Source organism: Microtus pennsylvanicus, chromosome 1 (assembly GCF_037038515.1).
Source record: "Microtus pennsylvanicus isolate mMicPen1 chromosome 1, mMicPen1.hap1, whole genome shotgun sequence".
Taxonomy (NCBI): Eukaryota; Metazoa; Chordata; class Mammalia; order Rodentia; family Cricetidae; genus Microtus; species Microtus pennsylvanicus.
Window position 1 is genome coordinate 57,940,738 of NC_134579.1, and position 16,658 is coordinate 57,957,395.

At 43.3% G+C, this 16,658-nt stretch overlaps 1 protein-coding gene across 2 annotated transcripts in view; it reads right to left on the bottom strand.

Annotated features, from left to right (window-relative positions):
* Nucleotides 1–6,031: 6,031 nt before the first annotated feature.
* Cd86 (CD86 molecule) overlaps nt 6,032–16,658 on the bottom strand; it is a 61,640-nt gene continuing 51,013 nt past the window's right edge. For both annotated transcript variants that reach the window (XM_075964854.1, XM_075964843.1), the window contains exons 5-6: nt 16,370–16,516; nt 6,032–7,680 (exon numbers count right to left, since the gene is read on the bottom strand). In XM_075964854.1, the coding sequence (XP_075820969.1) occupies nt 16,374–16,516 (143 nt within the window). In that variant the 3' untranslated portion in view covers nt 6,032–7,680; nt 16,370–16,373. The remainder of the gene's footprint in view (nt 7,681–16,369; nt 16,517–16,658) is intronic.

Sequence of the window (16,658 nt, forward strand, 5' to 3'; positions counted from 1 at the left end):
GAGAAACGGATCCATGCACGCTTGCTCACTCACTTGGGCTCTGCTCAGTTTCTCCACTCTTCCACAGCCCAGGAGCCCCTGCCTAGGGGTCAGTGCTGCCCACAGTGGGCTGGGTCTTCACATATAACTAATTTAAGACAGTCTGCACAGGCCACCCAACGTGGGCAATCTCTTACTCAGACTCTTCCCAAGAGATTCTAGACCACATTAAGGTGATAACTGAAGCTAGCCATTGCACCAATAGTGTGACAGACTGAAGCTAGCCATTGCACCAACAGTGTGAGAGACTGAAGCTAGCCATTGCACCAGCAGTGTGACAGACTGAAGCTAGCTATTGCACCAACAGTGGGACAGACTGAAGCTAGCCATTGCACCAGCAGTGTGACAGACTGAAGCTAGCCATTGCACCAACAGTGTGAGAGACTGAAGCTAGCCATTGCACCAGCAGTGTGACAGACTGAAGCTAGCCATTGCACCAACAGTGTGACAGACTGAAGCTAGCCATTGCACCAACAGTGTGACAGACTGAAGCTAGCCATTGCACCAACAGTGGGACAGACTGAAGCTAGCCATTGCACCAACAGTGTGAGAGACTGAAGCTAGCTATTGCACCAGCAGTGTGAGAGACTGAAGCTAGCCATTGCACCAACAGTGGGACAGACTGAAGCTAGCCATTGCACCAGCAGTGGGACAGACTGAAGCTAGCCATTGCACCAACAGTGGGACAGACTGAAGCTAGCCATTGCACCAACAGTGGGACAGACTGAAGCTAGCCATTGCACCAGCAGTGTGACAGACTGAAGCTAGCCATTGCACCAACAGTGGGACAGACTGAAGCTAGCCATTGCACCAACAGTGTGAGAGACTGAAGCTAGCTATTGCACCAGCAGTGTGAGAGACTGAAGCTAGCCATTGCACCAACAGTGTGAGAGACTGAAGCTAGCCATTGCACCAGCAGTGTGAGAGACTGAAGCTAGCCATTGCACCAGCAGTGTGACAGACTGAAGCTAGCCATTGCACCAACAGTGGGACAGACTGAAGCTAGCCATTGCACCAGCAGTGTGAGAGACTGAAGCTAGCCATTGCACCAGCAGTGTGACAGACTGAAGCTAGCCATTGCACCAACAGTGGGACAGACTGAAGCTAGCCATTGCACCAACAGTGTGACAGACTGAAGCTAGCCATTGCACCAACAGTGTGAGAGACTGAAGCTAGCCATTGCACCAGCAGTGTGACAGACTGAAGCTAGCCATTGCACCAGCAGTGTGACAGACTGAAGCTAGCCATTGCACCAACAGTGGGACAGACTGAAGCTAGCCATTGCACCAGCAGTGTGAGAGACTGAAGCTAGCCATTGCACCACCAGTGTGACAGACTAAAGCTAGTCATTGCACCAACAGTGTGAGAGACTGAAGCTAGCCATTGCACCAACAGTGGGACAGACTGAAGCTAGCCATTGCACCAACAGTGGGACAGACTGAAGCTAGCCATTGCACCAGCAGTGTGACAGACTGAAGCTAGCCATTGCGCCAACAGTGGGACAGACTGAAGCTAGCCATTGCACCAGCAGTGTGACAGACTGAAGCTAGCTATTGCACCAACAGTGTGACAGACTGAAGCTAGCCATTGCACCAACAGTGGGACAGACTGAAGCTAGCCATTGCACCAACAGTGTGACAGACTGAAGCTAGCTATTGCACCAACAGTGTGAGAGACTGAAGCTAGCCATTGCACCAGCAGTGTGACAGACTGAAGCTAGCTATTGCACCAACAGTGGGACAGACTGAAGCTAGCCATTGCACCAACAGTGTGAGAGACTGAAGCTAGCTATTGCACCAGCAGTGTGAGAGACTGAAGCTAGCCATTGCACCAACAGTGTGAGAGACTGAAGCTAGCCATTGCACCAACAGTGGGACAGACTGAAGCTAGCCATTGCACCAGCAGTGTGAGAGACTGAAGCTAGCCATTGCACCAACAGTGTGACAGACTAAAGCTAGTCATTGCACCAACAGTGTGAGAGACTGAAGCTAGCCATTGCACCAACAGTGGGACAGACTGAAGCTAGCCATTGCACCAACAGTGGGACAGACTGAAGCTAGCCATTGCACCAGCAGTGTGACAGACTGAAGCTAGCCATTGCACCAACAGTGGGACAGACTGAAGCTAGCCATTGCACCAACAGTGGGACAGACTGAAGCTAGCCATTGCACCAGCAGTGTGACAGACTGAAGCTAGCCATTGCACCAGCAGTGTGAGAGACTGAAGCTAGCCATTGCACCAACAGTGTGACAGACTGAAGCTAGCCATTGCACCAACAGTGGGACAGACTGAAGCTAGCCATTGCACCAACAGTGGGACAGACTGAAGCTAGCCATTGCACCAACAGTGGGACAGACTGAAGCTAGCCATTGCACCAGCAGTGTGAGAGACTGAAGCTAGCCATTGCACCAGCAGTGTGAGAGACTGAAGCTAGCCATTGCACCAACAGTGTGACAGACTAAAGCTAGCCATTGCACCAGCAGTGTGACAGACTGAAGCTAGCTATTGCACCAACAGTGGGACAGACTGAAGCTAGCCATTGCACCAACAGTGGGACAGACTGAAGCTAGCCATTGCACCAGCAGTGTGACAGACTGAAGCTAGCCATTGCACCAACAGTGGGACAGACTGAAGCTAGCCATTGCACCAACAGTGTGACAGACTAAAGCTAGCCATTGCACCAACAGTGTGACAGACTAAAGCTAGCCATTGCACCAACAGTGGGACAGACTGAAGCTAGCCATTGCACCAACAGTGTGAGAGACTGAAGCTAGCCATTGCACCAGCAGTGTGACAGACTGAAGCTAGCCATTGCACCAGCAGTGTGAGAGACTGAAGCTAGCCATTGCACCAGCAGTGTGACAGACTGAAGCTAGCCATTGCACCAACAGTGTGACAGACTGAAGCTAGCCATTGCACCAACAGTGTGACAGACTGAAGCTAGCCATTGCACCAACAGTGGGACAGACTGAAGCTAGCTATTGCACCAACAGTGGGACAGACTGAAGCTAGCTATTGCACCAACAGTGTGACAGAACTGACAATTGACACAATAAGATGTAAAACGTTTTGCCATTACTCCATTTTATAGACGAACAAGTTGAGTAATTTATCCAAGGTGATTTAGATTTGAACCCAGATCTGTTTGAATAAAGAAATTATATTAACACGACCATTTCTTTTTTGTTGTCATGTGCCTTTTTTATTTTATTTATTTATACATTTATTTTAATACACAAAGTCTAATTAATGCTTTCTATATACACATGAGTGGAAATCATCCACTGGAACCTGGAAAATCTACCAATGGCCACCCCCACAAAGAAAAACCCCTTTCTCTCCTCCGGGAACCAGCAATTGCCCATAGCTCTTCAACTAGGGGTGGGGCCTCAGCCCACCCTACCCATACATGCTGGAATGTTGTGCAGGTAACCACACCACAGCTGCTATAAGGTCACATGTGAGATTGAGTTTTTTCTTAGCCATCTTAGCAAGAACTTCTGTCTTCTTTTGAGTGTCTTATAAAGCCAAATCTGCCCAAATGAAGGGTGTATATGTGCATGAACACACACATACACACATGCACACATACTTGCACACACATGAACACACACATGCATGTGTGCATGCACACACACACACGAACCCATGCACACACACACACACAATTTAGGAGGTTGAGTGTGTCAGTGGGAAGGCTTGTAAGAACAGAGTGGCCTGGCTAGTGAGAAAGGAATGAGAGGATGATGTCATTCCTTTGGGCATTTTGGTTAGAGTCCAGTGAGAGAGACAGACCGATTAGTTGTATGGCTCTTGGACCGAGTAGACAAAGGGCCCCTGCTGGAGAAATCCCTTTCTGACCTGGTGGTGAGCAGGAGGGTAGGTTTGGAAGAGGCTTCTGAGGGAGAAGTCAGAGGGTTGGCATCAAAGATGACTCTTGGCTTTCAAGCTAAGGTTAGGAAACAGGAGGACGCTGCATGGTGAAAGTGACCTCAGCATGGCGGGGGGAGGGGGGGAGAGGAAGGGCAGATTTCAACAGACTCACAAGTGTGGGGGTAGAGGGAGTGGTGGGGAACAGCAAAGACATTTCACTTTCCCTGTGACCAAAGCTCCTTTTACTCATCGCCTCGTGTGCCTCTGTAGCCGCAGCTTCTGATTTCTGGAGTGGCCACCTCCAGGAGCTGAGGTTATGTCGCACAGGATGTGGGATACGCTGTCAACCCAGACAAGCAAAATGCCACCTCGTCTAGAGCCAGAGTAAAGAGAACATGGGAGTGTGTGTTCAGGGGGTGGGGGACTAAGCAGGAGAGGGTTAACAACAGATACTAAATTACCCTGACATCTCTGGGCTTAGATGTATTCATGAGCAAAATGGGTACACTATCCCACGACCTGGATCTCAGAGTTGTCTTGAGGACTGGGTACAACCATAATTTAGAAGGCTTGGAAGAACCGAGCACATGACAAACAGGCAATGTTAGCTAGTAGGGTTTCCTGATGGCCTCCGCCAACTCTTCTTTTACTCCCTGCTCCCTCCCATCTCGTTCAGACTTGCAGCACAACAGGTCTAGAGAATTTAATATACAAAGAGAGATGTTTTCACTGAAAGGTGTGTTTCAATGAGACTTCAGATAACTGTGTTTTGGGACTGTCTACAGTACCTGTGTCCCCCTGATGAGGAAGCAAGACACAGCCCTGCCTCCCCTCCCCCTGCCCCACATAATCCAGACACTTTTTCCTGTTATGGAATATTGTTGGCTTTTTTTCACATTATTTTTGTGTGGCATACATTTTTTATATTATTATTTTAAAATCAGGGTGTTTTCAGGAAACCTTTTTTTGCATGAAGTTTTTGCTGAACATGCACATAGGGTCATAGTTTAAAATTTTCTCAGTATGAAAAGTTACAAGGCAAAAAGTAAGTGTTGTTTCCTTATTCTGAGGTTCCCTACTGAGACTCAGGAAGTCAATCTTACTCAGTTTTTAAAGATGTCTCATTGTGGAGAGATACGTTTAGGCAAACACAGGCTTCATCTCTTGTACAATGTGTAGAGAAGAAAGGAAAAGAGGATTTGGGAGGAGTCTGAGCACGAGAAGCAGATGTTAACTAGTGTTCAGACGTCAACCCAGCAGACACATGGCTATCTGATGGAGGATTAATCCTGTCCAGACAAGGTCTGCAGGACCATCGACTCTAAAAGCTGTTGATCGCTTTTGCTGAAGCGGCTTGGTGTCTCCCCAATACCTGCACTGTAGTGTGTAATCTCATGTGATGTGCATATGTAATCCCATGTTTGCTTCTCAATCTTATGGGCACAGATATCTGTGGGTGGTCAGGCAGATGACTCTTCATTCAGCTATATAGTTCTGGTATATAGAATGTATACTGGGACTTGCTTCATAACTGGATCTATTTGTCCCACAAGGACTGGGGACATTTAAAAGCCCGCCTTCTTCTTTGGTGCTTACTGGATGGCTCTCCCTACCCCATGAGACCTCCAATGAGAGAATTTAGCCATGTAGCCATAAACCTTGGTTCCCACAGCCATATCTCCATTCTGTTCCCTGAGAAACATTAGACGCCACCTTCCTGCAACTATCTTCCATTTAGCAGGACATACAGTCAGGAAAGGGTCTTTCATATAGATCACATTGGGACCTTCAGAGATAAAGGGATGTTCAAGCTCGGGGAACTGCCTTTGTTTCGTGTGTGTGTATAAACAGGAAACTTTACAGAACAGGAGGAGACCAGCAGAAGAATAAAGAAACTGATGCAGAAAAGTACATAGTGGAGAGATCATTTTCGCCCTCAGATCCTTCTAAGTTCTGTGCTTGCTGTGAGTCTTTTTCTGAACCCTGATGGGACATTGAGGCTGGTACTCAGAGGTCCCTGATACAGGGCTTTTAGTCACAGAGAGGTAAACGGTAAGTAGAAACATTAGCCCATAATGCTACTACTGATGTGGAAGTTTTAAAAAAAAGTAAACATGAATAAAAGCCAGAAAACTTTATTGGAATCTACTCTGTGCAGAACATGTTAGTAACTAGTCAGTCCTAAGAGCCTGCACAGGCAGGGGCAAGACATATGGATGGAAGCATTACAAGCATGAGCCTCTCAGCAGCAGAACAGTCTACAGCCCTCCACGGCCCTTTATGGAAAACATGAAGAACAGATTTTATTGCTTGGACTCCCCAAAGTTCTCCTTAAGCTTGGATGGTGATTACTCCGTGACTTATCAACACACCACGTCCTACCACTTTTCTACGAGGCTATTTCTCTCCCATACACAGTTTTCCTGTCCTTGTCTTCAGCATCAGTTGCTCTTAGTCCTTATTTGAAAGGCCAACACATGCTTGCTGGGACATCTGCAGACTAGGGTACCCTCGGGGTGTTGTGCTTTCTGCTTTTCCTAATTCCATTCAAACCGTGACTTGAAAGAGTCCTAGTCTTCCTCCCTCATCTCATCACAGTGATTGCTCTTCTTCCGAACTCTGTCTCCAGTTGGATGAAGCATGGGGATCATCAAAAGACTGTTCACCACCAAGGCAATTTCTGTCCACATCCATTGCGACATACCATCCATCTCTGGCTTCTGGACTTGTCCAAGGGCTGGAGAGATCGTCAGTCCTTCTATGAGCATTGTCGGTTGGACTCTACTGATTTCCTCTTGTTTTGAGTGTTTTGCTGTCTTGGCCTTGCACAGCTGTCCCCAGACCATCACCGCCAGCATCCCATCTTTCTCAAGAGGGACTCAGGGCATACAGTACATCTTGCTTTCTTCAGTGCTGCCTGCAGAAGCTTGTTAAATGCTGGCTGATTGGGTGGATTCTCCCAATATCAGCAGCAGCTCCGACAGGAGAGGTCCCTGGATCCATGGATGGTTCCATTGCTGGTTTTCTCGATCTCCCAGCATTGTGAATTCTGTGCTGTTACCTGTGCGCTGCTTTGGTCATCGTATTTATTACTGATCTGGACAGAGGGATGAGTGTTCTTTATAAGTGGCTGGACTTTTTCTAAAGCAAAGTAATTATGCTACTATAGTAGACACGCTTTTCTATTTTAACATACTAACATGAAAACATCAAACAATGTCATCAAATACACCATTCCTATTCTTACTGAAGAGGTAGTTTTTTCTCATCCAAGGATACAGGATGAAGTGGGCTATCACTTTAGAATTCAAGACAGAGAAAAGCCAGTATTCCGACAACAAGAGGTTCCATATAGAAAGGCACTATGCAAAGTTAGGAGAGGAATCTGATCTGCAGTGGGAGACGTTGATCCAAAAAGTCATTCCCCAGCACGGAGCCATTTCAGTGCACTGGGCCTGAGTGTGAGCCAAGTCAAACAAAGCAAGACAGAATTAGTGTCTGCTCCTGGCACAGGAAACAGAGCTGGAATGACGGGGAACTTTTTCACCCAGAGGGAGTCTCAGATCTCCGCCTTCCCTAATAACTATAGTCTCTCGTTTTCTGGAAAATCAAAGAGGTTGTCCAAAAACTTGGAAAGGAAAAGGGATAAAGTATGGACACTATGTTGAATTGTGTTCTTTAATCAAGTGTAGTTCTTAGGTCATCTGAGGATGGTTTTGGATTTTGAACAATGCTGGGCTTCTGATTTCAGGTACACAGATCTCTATTCTGGAAAAACAAAACAGAAAGACAAGGGACTGAGTGAGATTTCACAGTAGGACCGTTTTCTTTTGCTAGATTTCAAACATAAGATGTACGAAGGCCTCTGTCTCTATCTCCATCCATCGCCAGATGAAGGTTCTATGGTGATATGCAAAATATTCATCAGTATGGCTATAGGATAGGATCATTTCAGGTTCCCTATCTTCAGCTGCTCCAGGAACTAACTGGGGACCTTGCCTTGGGCACCTGGAAGCCCCTCTAGGTCCAAGTCTCTTCCCACCCTAAGATGGCTCCCTTAATTAAGATATGTGCTTCTCTTCTCCCCTATCCAACCTTCCTTTATCCCAATCATCCCGTTGCCCCAAGTTCTCCCCATCCTACCCTTCTCACTTTTCTCTCCCCATCTCCCCTTACCCCCTCCCACCCCACCCTTAAGATCCCGATTTTTTGCCTGGCAATCTTGTCTACTTCCCCTACCCAGGTGGATAGCTATATGTTTTGTGACTCAGTCTGTACTAGAGTCTTCCTGAACACTTCCCGAAACTTCTCTTTTACGTATGTGCATATTTAAAAATGGCCATCTCTGCATGGAAGTATATCCATGGACAAGATTTAAACTTTTTTAGCAGAAAGATTGATAAGTGTCTTTTTTTGAGATAGGGCTCTTATTATGTAGCCCAGGTTGTCTCAAGCTCAATCCTCCTGCTTCCCCCTCCTGAGTGCTAGTATAAGGCTTTATCACCATGCCTACATCCACTAATCTACATTTTCAAAACCATTTTGCCCGCTGTGGATTATCTGCATTCTTACATATTTCTATGGAGCCAGCCTGTGAATTTTACTGATGAGTCTTCCCAGGCATTTGATTGAGATTGCTTTGATCCATTGCTCAATTTGGAGAAAATAGCATCAACAACATTTTGTCTTCAAATCCTTGGACACAGTGCATGTTTCCATTTATTTGTGTCTACAGTTTCTGTTCATAGTAAATTAGAGTTTTAGGACTTGCATTTGTCTTGTTGAATGTATTGTCAACAACGCCTTATTATTATGTGATGATCCTAGAAACTGTACTTAAACATTTATTCAGTATTTGTTTATTGTTGTATATAGAATATAATTGACCTCAATTGTTTTTGACCTTGCATTGCAAGACTTTGTTACTCTTACTTATTAGTTCTAATAGCCTTTTAATAGTTTTAAAGGCTTTCTACAGACACAATCATGTTATCTGCCTCAAAGATGGAGTTTTTTGTCCTTCCTTTCCAATCTGTAAGCCTTTCTCTTCTCACACTGGCTAGGACTCCTGGCAAAATGCTGAACAAAACCCGTAACCATGGGCATCTTTGCCTTCCTCCCAGTCTTAGGGGAAAAGCAATTTGCCCTTTATCACTATGATGTGATCAGAACGATTTGGTAGATTTCCTTTGTGGTTTTCAGATATTCCCCTTGAATTCCTAGTTCATAAAAAATTTTCTTTCTCTTTTAAAATTATGAATGGGTGTTAATTAATTTTGTCAAACGCTTTTTTCATATCCATTGCCGTGACCACATGGGTTTTCTTTTAGTCTGTTTGTTAATGACTATCACTTCTGGGGCTTTGAATGTTCAACTCTCCTCTTTCCTAGACTATGTTCTACTCTATCACAGTGTAATATATTCGTAATATATTACTAGACTTTAATTTCTTATTTTGTTAAGATTTTTGTAATCAGTGTTCATATGAGATTCTTTTAGGATTCCTTTCTTGATCTGTTTTCCTAGTTTGGGGTAACAGGAATCTCCCTTCCTTCTCAGAGCTTGCTCACTGACTACAGATAGTGAACTGTGAATAATCACATGCTGTTCTAAGTAACAGTTGTATCTTTCTGTTGCTGATGCCCAAGGTCTCGAAACAATTGTTTCACTCTCATTTTGTCTGGTTTCCAGTTGTCTGTGGCAGGAAGCAATTCATGAAGCAGTTAGGAGGAAGCAGAAGTCATTTTTTTTTCTGTACAATCTGAAGAGAGCTTAGACAGGCTCCTCTTATTTCCTCACATCTGTAATCTTCGCTTGCTGAGATGCATGTTGGGTACAATGTTGAGTCTGGTCTTTGCAGGTAGAGACAGCTCCTCCTTTGGGTATTTGAGAACAGGCCTATTCTCAGGTTAAGCATTCTTGGTTTATTTGATGCCCTGGTTTCAACGTGGCATCACCCCTAAAGGTCATGCGCTTGGAAGCACAATGTGGGGATAAGGACAAGTAGGTAACCTTATTGGAGGGAATTTGGTCATAGGAGCCACACGTGGGAGAATTAGAAAGTACCTTGGGAGTGAGTTGGGTCTCAGCGATTGGCACTGGATACACAGGCTGTTATGAAGCCTGTTCCTTTCTCTGGTCTTTCTTTTGCACACAAGCGCACCCACACACGCTGCTCTTACGTTGTTCCCACCACACTACGCAATCTGCAGGTCACGGTGCCGCATGATGTGGCTGCCTGATCTTGGGCTTTTCCTCTCCAAACCATAAACCATGACAACAGTTTCCTCTGAGGCATCAGCCTTTGGTATCTTGTTAGAGCAATGCAAAGGAACCGAAGCATTTGACCTGTTTCTTATTAGGGCTTCCAGAAACTCTCTAAATCTAATTAGATTTTATTATTGCTCAAAGTTTTCAAAAAAAAAAACATAGTGTTTTATAGCTGGGTATAGTAACCCAGATAAATATAGAACATGAAATAATCAAATGATCTTTTTATACCCATGACAAAGTCAGCACAATTACAAGAAAGCCCCTGCTTTAAAAGCGAAAGCCGACGATCAAGAGACACAATGTGTGACCCGTACTTTTGGAATGGATGGTAACTTCAGTATTTTGAAATGGAAACAGGATGAGATCACTAACTTTCAGTTTTTAAATGCTGTGGAGGTTCCTGTTTAAATGCTGATGAAAAACGAATCACTTGGGAAAAGGCACTTGTCCTTTGAGAAATTATAACTCCTTAGGTTTGGTCACACACGCCTTTAGTCTCAGACTCAAGAGAAATTATAACTCCTTAGGTTTGGTCACACACGCCTTTAGTCTCAGACTCAAGAGGTAGATCTCTAAGTCCAGCGTAGTAAGGCCTGAATTAAAGAGAACTTGTCTAAAAAAATTGTGGCTATGTGAACCTAGATACTTCTCCCTTAGTTGTAGACACTTCTCACTTAGCTGTAGGGAGGCATACTGTAAAAGCTGTTGGCATTGTGAGCACTATTATGAACATTCTTTCAGTCAAACAAATCCTCAAATAGACAAACTGAGATGGTAACTTCAGAAAGGATGAAAACAATAATACAGAATTATACATTCACCTGCCTTTTCTTTCTTATTAATCTGGGAGACGAGCAGGGTAGAAATCACTGTATAGACTTGGTAATTCCTTTCTATTAATTTAAGCGACCTAAATAGGATAAATATACATATATAACTGAGACACAATTAGCAAACACTGAACAAAACTTTCAATGTCCAGTTAGTTACTTTGAAGGCTGTCTCCTCTGAGAAGTAGATCAGTGTCATATGTAAAGGAAATCCATTTGGGGATCCATTCCTATTGTCAATGAGGATGGTCATGACTGCTCCAGCATCTGTTGGCAGAATTCTGTCCCTTGAGACTGTAAACGGAACTCCTCAGTTCTTAGTTGACTGGCTATCAAGTGAGGACCATTTCTAGCCTCTAGAAGTGATCCAAATTCCTTGGTTCATGTCCTTCTTTTCCCAAGTTCAAAGCCAATAATGATGGACTGAGCTTTTCCCAAACCTCCTATGCCTCCTCCTTCTCCTAGCATAGCTCTCTAAGCTACGTGAGTAAATTTCTGCAGCTCATGTGACTTTTTGCCACATAAGATAACATATGGAGGTTCTCGATTGGTGACTCAGCAGTTAAGAGCACTTGATGCTTTTGCAGAGGTCCCTGATTCAGTTCCCAAAACTCACCTTTCAGCTACCTGTAACCCTAGTTCCAGGGGATCTCTTCTGGCTTTTAAGGGAATGAGGCAGATATGCAGAACACATATATACATGCAAGCAAAAATGTTCATACATATAAAATAAAAATAAATAAATATTTTGTAAGATAATATAAAATTTTAAGTATAAAAAGTAGAAGTTTGGAAAAGGGTAGTAATTTACTTATCATAATCAATAGCAGAAGAATTCATAAAGCCAGGTCAGTTACTACAGAACTCAAGTTCATGAGCATCACATATCCACATGGTTTGATTTTCCACGGTATGTCTCCCTTCTGGAGATGTCAAGGAGCCTTTCTTTGACCAAACTCATTGTCCTGTATAACTGACGACCCAACTTTTTGCTATCAATACTTTTGTCACATTCTTTTGGTGCTACCCTCTCCTGTCCTCTGCCTTTGATGACATAGTTCAGTGTGATCATCTTACACACACATTTAGCTTCTTTACATCCTCTTCCAACTCCTGTCTTACATGTACATATAACATCCTTGACTTCCTTATCTAGTCGCAAATATTTCTGGTTGCCTTATGGAGAAAACATGTTTTTTTTTTTCTTTTTACTTTTTTACTCCATATGTCCTTTGTTTTGACTGCAAGTTGGTTATTCCACTGTGAAAATAGACTTAGGAAACAGATCATTCCACTCTAGAGATTGTTTCTATGTCTATGACTAACTCTCTCTAAGTGCTATTAGAGATTGAGCCTTTGAGGAAAGGCTGCTCACGAAGCAAACACCTAAATAAAATCAGAAGTGATACAGATCCCAACAGATGTTACACCATAGCAAGGAAGCAAGGGGAAAAACAAGGTAACATGACTCTTCCAAAAGACCATGACTTCTTAACTTGTGAACACAAAGACATCCAATGGCTGGGCATATAATTGAAAAGTCTCCTTATGAAATGATTAGTGAGCTCAAAGAGAGCATAAACAAATAAACAATGATGCAATGGAATCAACCCAGGATGTGAAGGAGAAAGTCAACAGCATATATGAGAAATTCAGTAAGCAAACAGATTTTGAAGAAAAAATGAATACAAATGCTGGAAATGAAAATCCAATAAATTAAATTTAAAAAATCCTAGAATATAAAAAGCCGTATAATAGACAAGGTAGATAAGGCATAAGGAATGGCACCAGAGCTGGGGAGACAGCTCGGTGTGCAAAGTGTTTGCTGTGCAAGCACCAGGGCCTGAGTTCAAATTTCTACAAGCCGTGTAAAGCACAGATGTGCAGCAGGAGCATCTGCAGCCCTGATGCTTCTGTGGGGTGATGTGAGCTGGAGCCAGGAGCATCCCCAGAGGCTCATGGACCAGCTAACCTAGAGTGCATGGTGGAAAAGCAACAAAGAGTCACTGTCTTGCAGGGTTGTGGTGGTGCACATCCTTAATCCCAGGACTTGGGAGGCAGAGGCAAGGAGATCTCTGTGAGTTTGAGGTCAGCCTGGTCTACATATTGAGTTCAATTGGCAATAGCAAAAAAACAAACCAAACAACAACAAGCCTAGGAATAAGTCTAACTCAGAGGGTGAAGGACCTCTAAAACAAGAAGTTTAAAGAATTGAAGACAAAAAGATATATTTTATTATACATAAGATATTTAAGGAAGGAAAGATTTTCTATGCTGAGAGGTGACCAAAAAATTGTGATGAAAAATTGATATATTACCAAAAGCACTATACACATTCAATTCAGTCTCACTAAAATTCCAATGATATTCTACATACAAATAGAAAAAAATCATCAAATTGATATAGAAGCAAAAAAGACCCCCAATAGCTGAACCATACTACAATGTCTGATCTCAAATTATACTATCTAAGCCACAGTTACAGAAACAGAATGATGCAGGCACGACCTGCATATATAGGCATATAGACCAACGGGATAGAAAAGAGGACCGAGAAATTAGCCCTGTAGATGCAGCTATAGGCATCTAAAATTTTTACAAAGGTGCCAAAAACATATATTAGAGAAAAAGAGAATAAATGGTGCCCAGAGAGGTAGATATCCACAGAGAGATGACCACAACTAGATCTCTGCTTTTCACCTTGTAAAGAAAATCTACTGACAATGGGTGAAGGACTTAATTAAGACAAATACTTTGGAGGAAAATGTAGGGCAAATACTCAAGATAAGGGCCAGACAAGGACTTTTTAAAAAGGACCCTTTAGCTCAGGAAATGATAGTCTGGCTTGAGAAGTGGAACCCCACAGAACGAAAAGACTGCTGGACAGCGAAGCAGACAGCAGAGTGGGGAGACGGCCTACTTAATGGGAGAAAATTGTGCCAACTGCACATGTAACAGAAAATTCATACCTAAAATACACAAAGAACCCCGTTATTTTCCTCCAGGAACACAGGCTTCACAGCCACATGAACCAGGGAGGGAGCCCTGGCTTCCGCTGAACATTGCAAACACCTCCACTGAAAGAGAAAGATGACCAGAACAAAAAAAAAAGCCAACAAACAAAAAAGAAAAAGGGGGTGAGGGGAGAAAAGGAAGGAGGTGTAAACCAATAAATGACTTCAAATTTGTTAAGTCCTGGTGCAGAATAAAAAGCAACCCCCAAAAACAAGGGAATACATCTCATGCATGAATGGCTAATCCCCCACATAAGTATGCCTTTAATGAAAACAGCCTGAAAGAACTTCCAATAATTCTAGCCATGTTCAGACACCTCACAGAGGAGAAACAAGCCCCCAAAGCTGAATGAAATAAAGAAATTAGGAGCACCCTAAACAGTCCAGGCTCTTGCTGTTGCTCATAGCTGCTCATCAGCATGAGTAAAGACTCTGTTGCTGACAACACCACATACTTGAGTTGCAAGACACTGAGACAACAATCTTGAACTGCCCAGGAAACTTTCTCCCTGACAAATGGCCTTCATAGTGCCTACCAGAAGGTGCTGGGGGGAAAAACGTCATCAATGGTCTTGTCTAGTGCTGCTCCCTACATGCTTTCCAGACCAAATATGCCCACTAGTAAACACTGTGGCAAGACTCTTCTTGGTCTTGATTGGATTTGAGGTCTGCTCTGCAGGAGGAAATGCATACTTAGGGCTGTACACAGGATGAAGGGGGTCACGGGGCTTAGGGGAGAGTCTACTGATGTTGTTCTTTTAAACGGTTCCGTTATCAAACTGCCTTCTAAATAGTTATATTTCTATCCACAGATTTATGCTGCTCCCAACTTTGGCTAGGGAAGTTTCTTATTGCAGTGGGTGGTGGTTAAGGCAGAGGCACATTGTTGTTTAAAGTGCTGAGAATAGGTGACTTTGAATGTCAAGCAATCAATGAGACATCTACATCTAACCCCCCAAGCTCAGGGGACTTCACAGAAGATGGGACAGAAAGAATGTAAGAGCCAAAGGATGGGAAGCAGGGCTGTGAGATGCTGTCCTCTGGACACAACATGGCTTTGCAGTGTGAGCTCACAGCAGCTGTGGTGATCAAACCAGTCACATTTCCATCATCAACGGGGGAGGGGCTTGTGAGGCTCCACCCTGACTTGAGAAGTTATTGGCAGCTGATGGCTTGAAGGGAGAGTTACTTACTTTTAGGAGTGAGGCAGTGGACATTGTCTGTGCACCAGTGGATGACCCCATGCCTATGTGTATGTGGGCACCTCTAATTGGACTCAGTGGGTTAATAAGTGAATAAATTATATAAGGACAGACTTTGAAGGAGAAGAATGGGAAGAGTTCTAGGAGAACTGAGTTAGGAAGTAAGGAATGGATAAGATCAAGAAATATTGTCTTTTGTGCACATAGGAGATTTTCAAAAATAAATAAAAACTTAAAAATATAATATAAAAGAAACCCTCAAAGAACCCTATCAATAAAGCACACACACACACACACATACACACACACACACACACACACTACAACATCCTTAGTCATTAAGGAAATATAATTCAAAACGACAATGAGATTCCATGGCACCTCAGTTAAGGATGGTTGTCATCAGGAAAACAAATGACAGAAAGAATGCAAGGGAAAAGGTTTATACACTGAAAATGCAAATTAGCGTGGCCACTGCCATGGAAGTTCTCAAAAGACTAAAAATAGAACTCCCATGTGACACATTTATACTATCCTGGTGTGTATAACCAAATAATTCTAAGTCTGCACACCACAAAGATATTGGCACACAAACCACATTTATTATGTCACTATTCACAGTAGTCAAAATATAGAACCATCAACAGAAAAAAGAGCAAAAAAAACATTAGTTATATACATGCATAAATATATATGTACTATAAAGTTTTATTAAACCATTGTTAAGAACAAAATGATGTCATTTTAAAGGAAATGACACCATCATGTTAAACAAAACAAGCCAGACTCAGAAAAAGCAACTATAATATGTTTTCTCTCATGTGTAATCTACCAGTCATCTATCTCCTGAAAAGAGGAAGATTGTCAGAAAGAAAGAGGGTCATTGGTGTGAGGTGGGGGCAAGAAATGACAATGGGGAGTTGAATGTATGCAAAGTACAGGATACACACGTGCGAGCATCACAATGAAACCCACTGTTTCATAGTCTCATTTTAAAACACTTTTTTCAGTATCGGAGACTGGCTTGGCTTATATATGCTATGTAACAGTGCACGGCCGAGCTACCTCCTCATCTTGTATGTTCATTACAAACAAACTGTAACTGATTCTCTTCAGACAGGACAGAGACACTCGTCACCTTTCTAAGAGATGCCAGGCCGTTCCTGCTTCCTCTTGTATCTATTTCTCAGGTAGACTAGCACAAGTATGAAGATGATCAGACCAGTGACAACAGCTGCAATCCAGGATTTCCTTTCGTCTTGATTGGATTCTGACCTTGGAAGAACTAGAAATGACCACAAGTTTTCAGTCAGTAAGAAACTCCTTCCTTCCTTCCTTCCTTCCTTCCTTCCTTCCTTCCTTCCTTCCTTTCCACCATTTCTTTGAGTTTTAGGGTCTTAAGAAACTGAAATTAACAACAGGAGGCT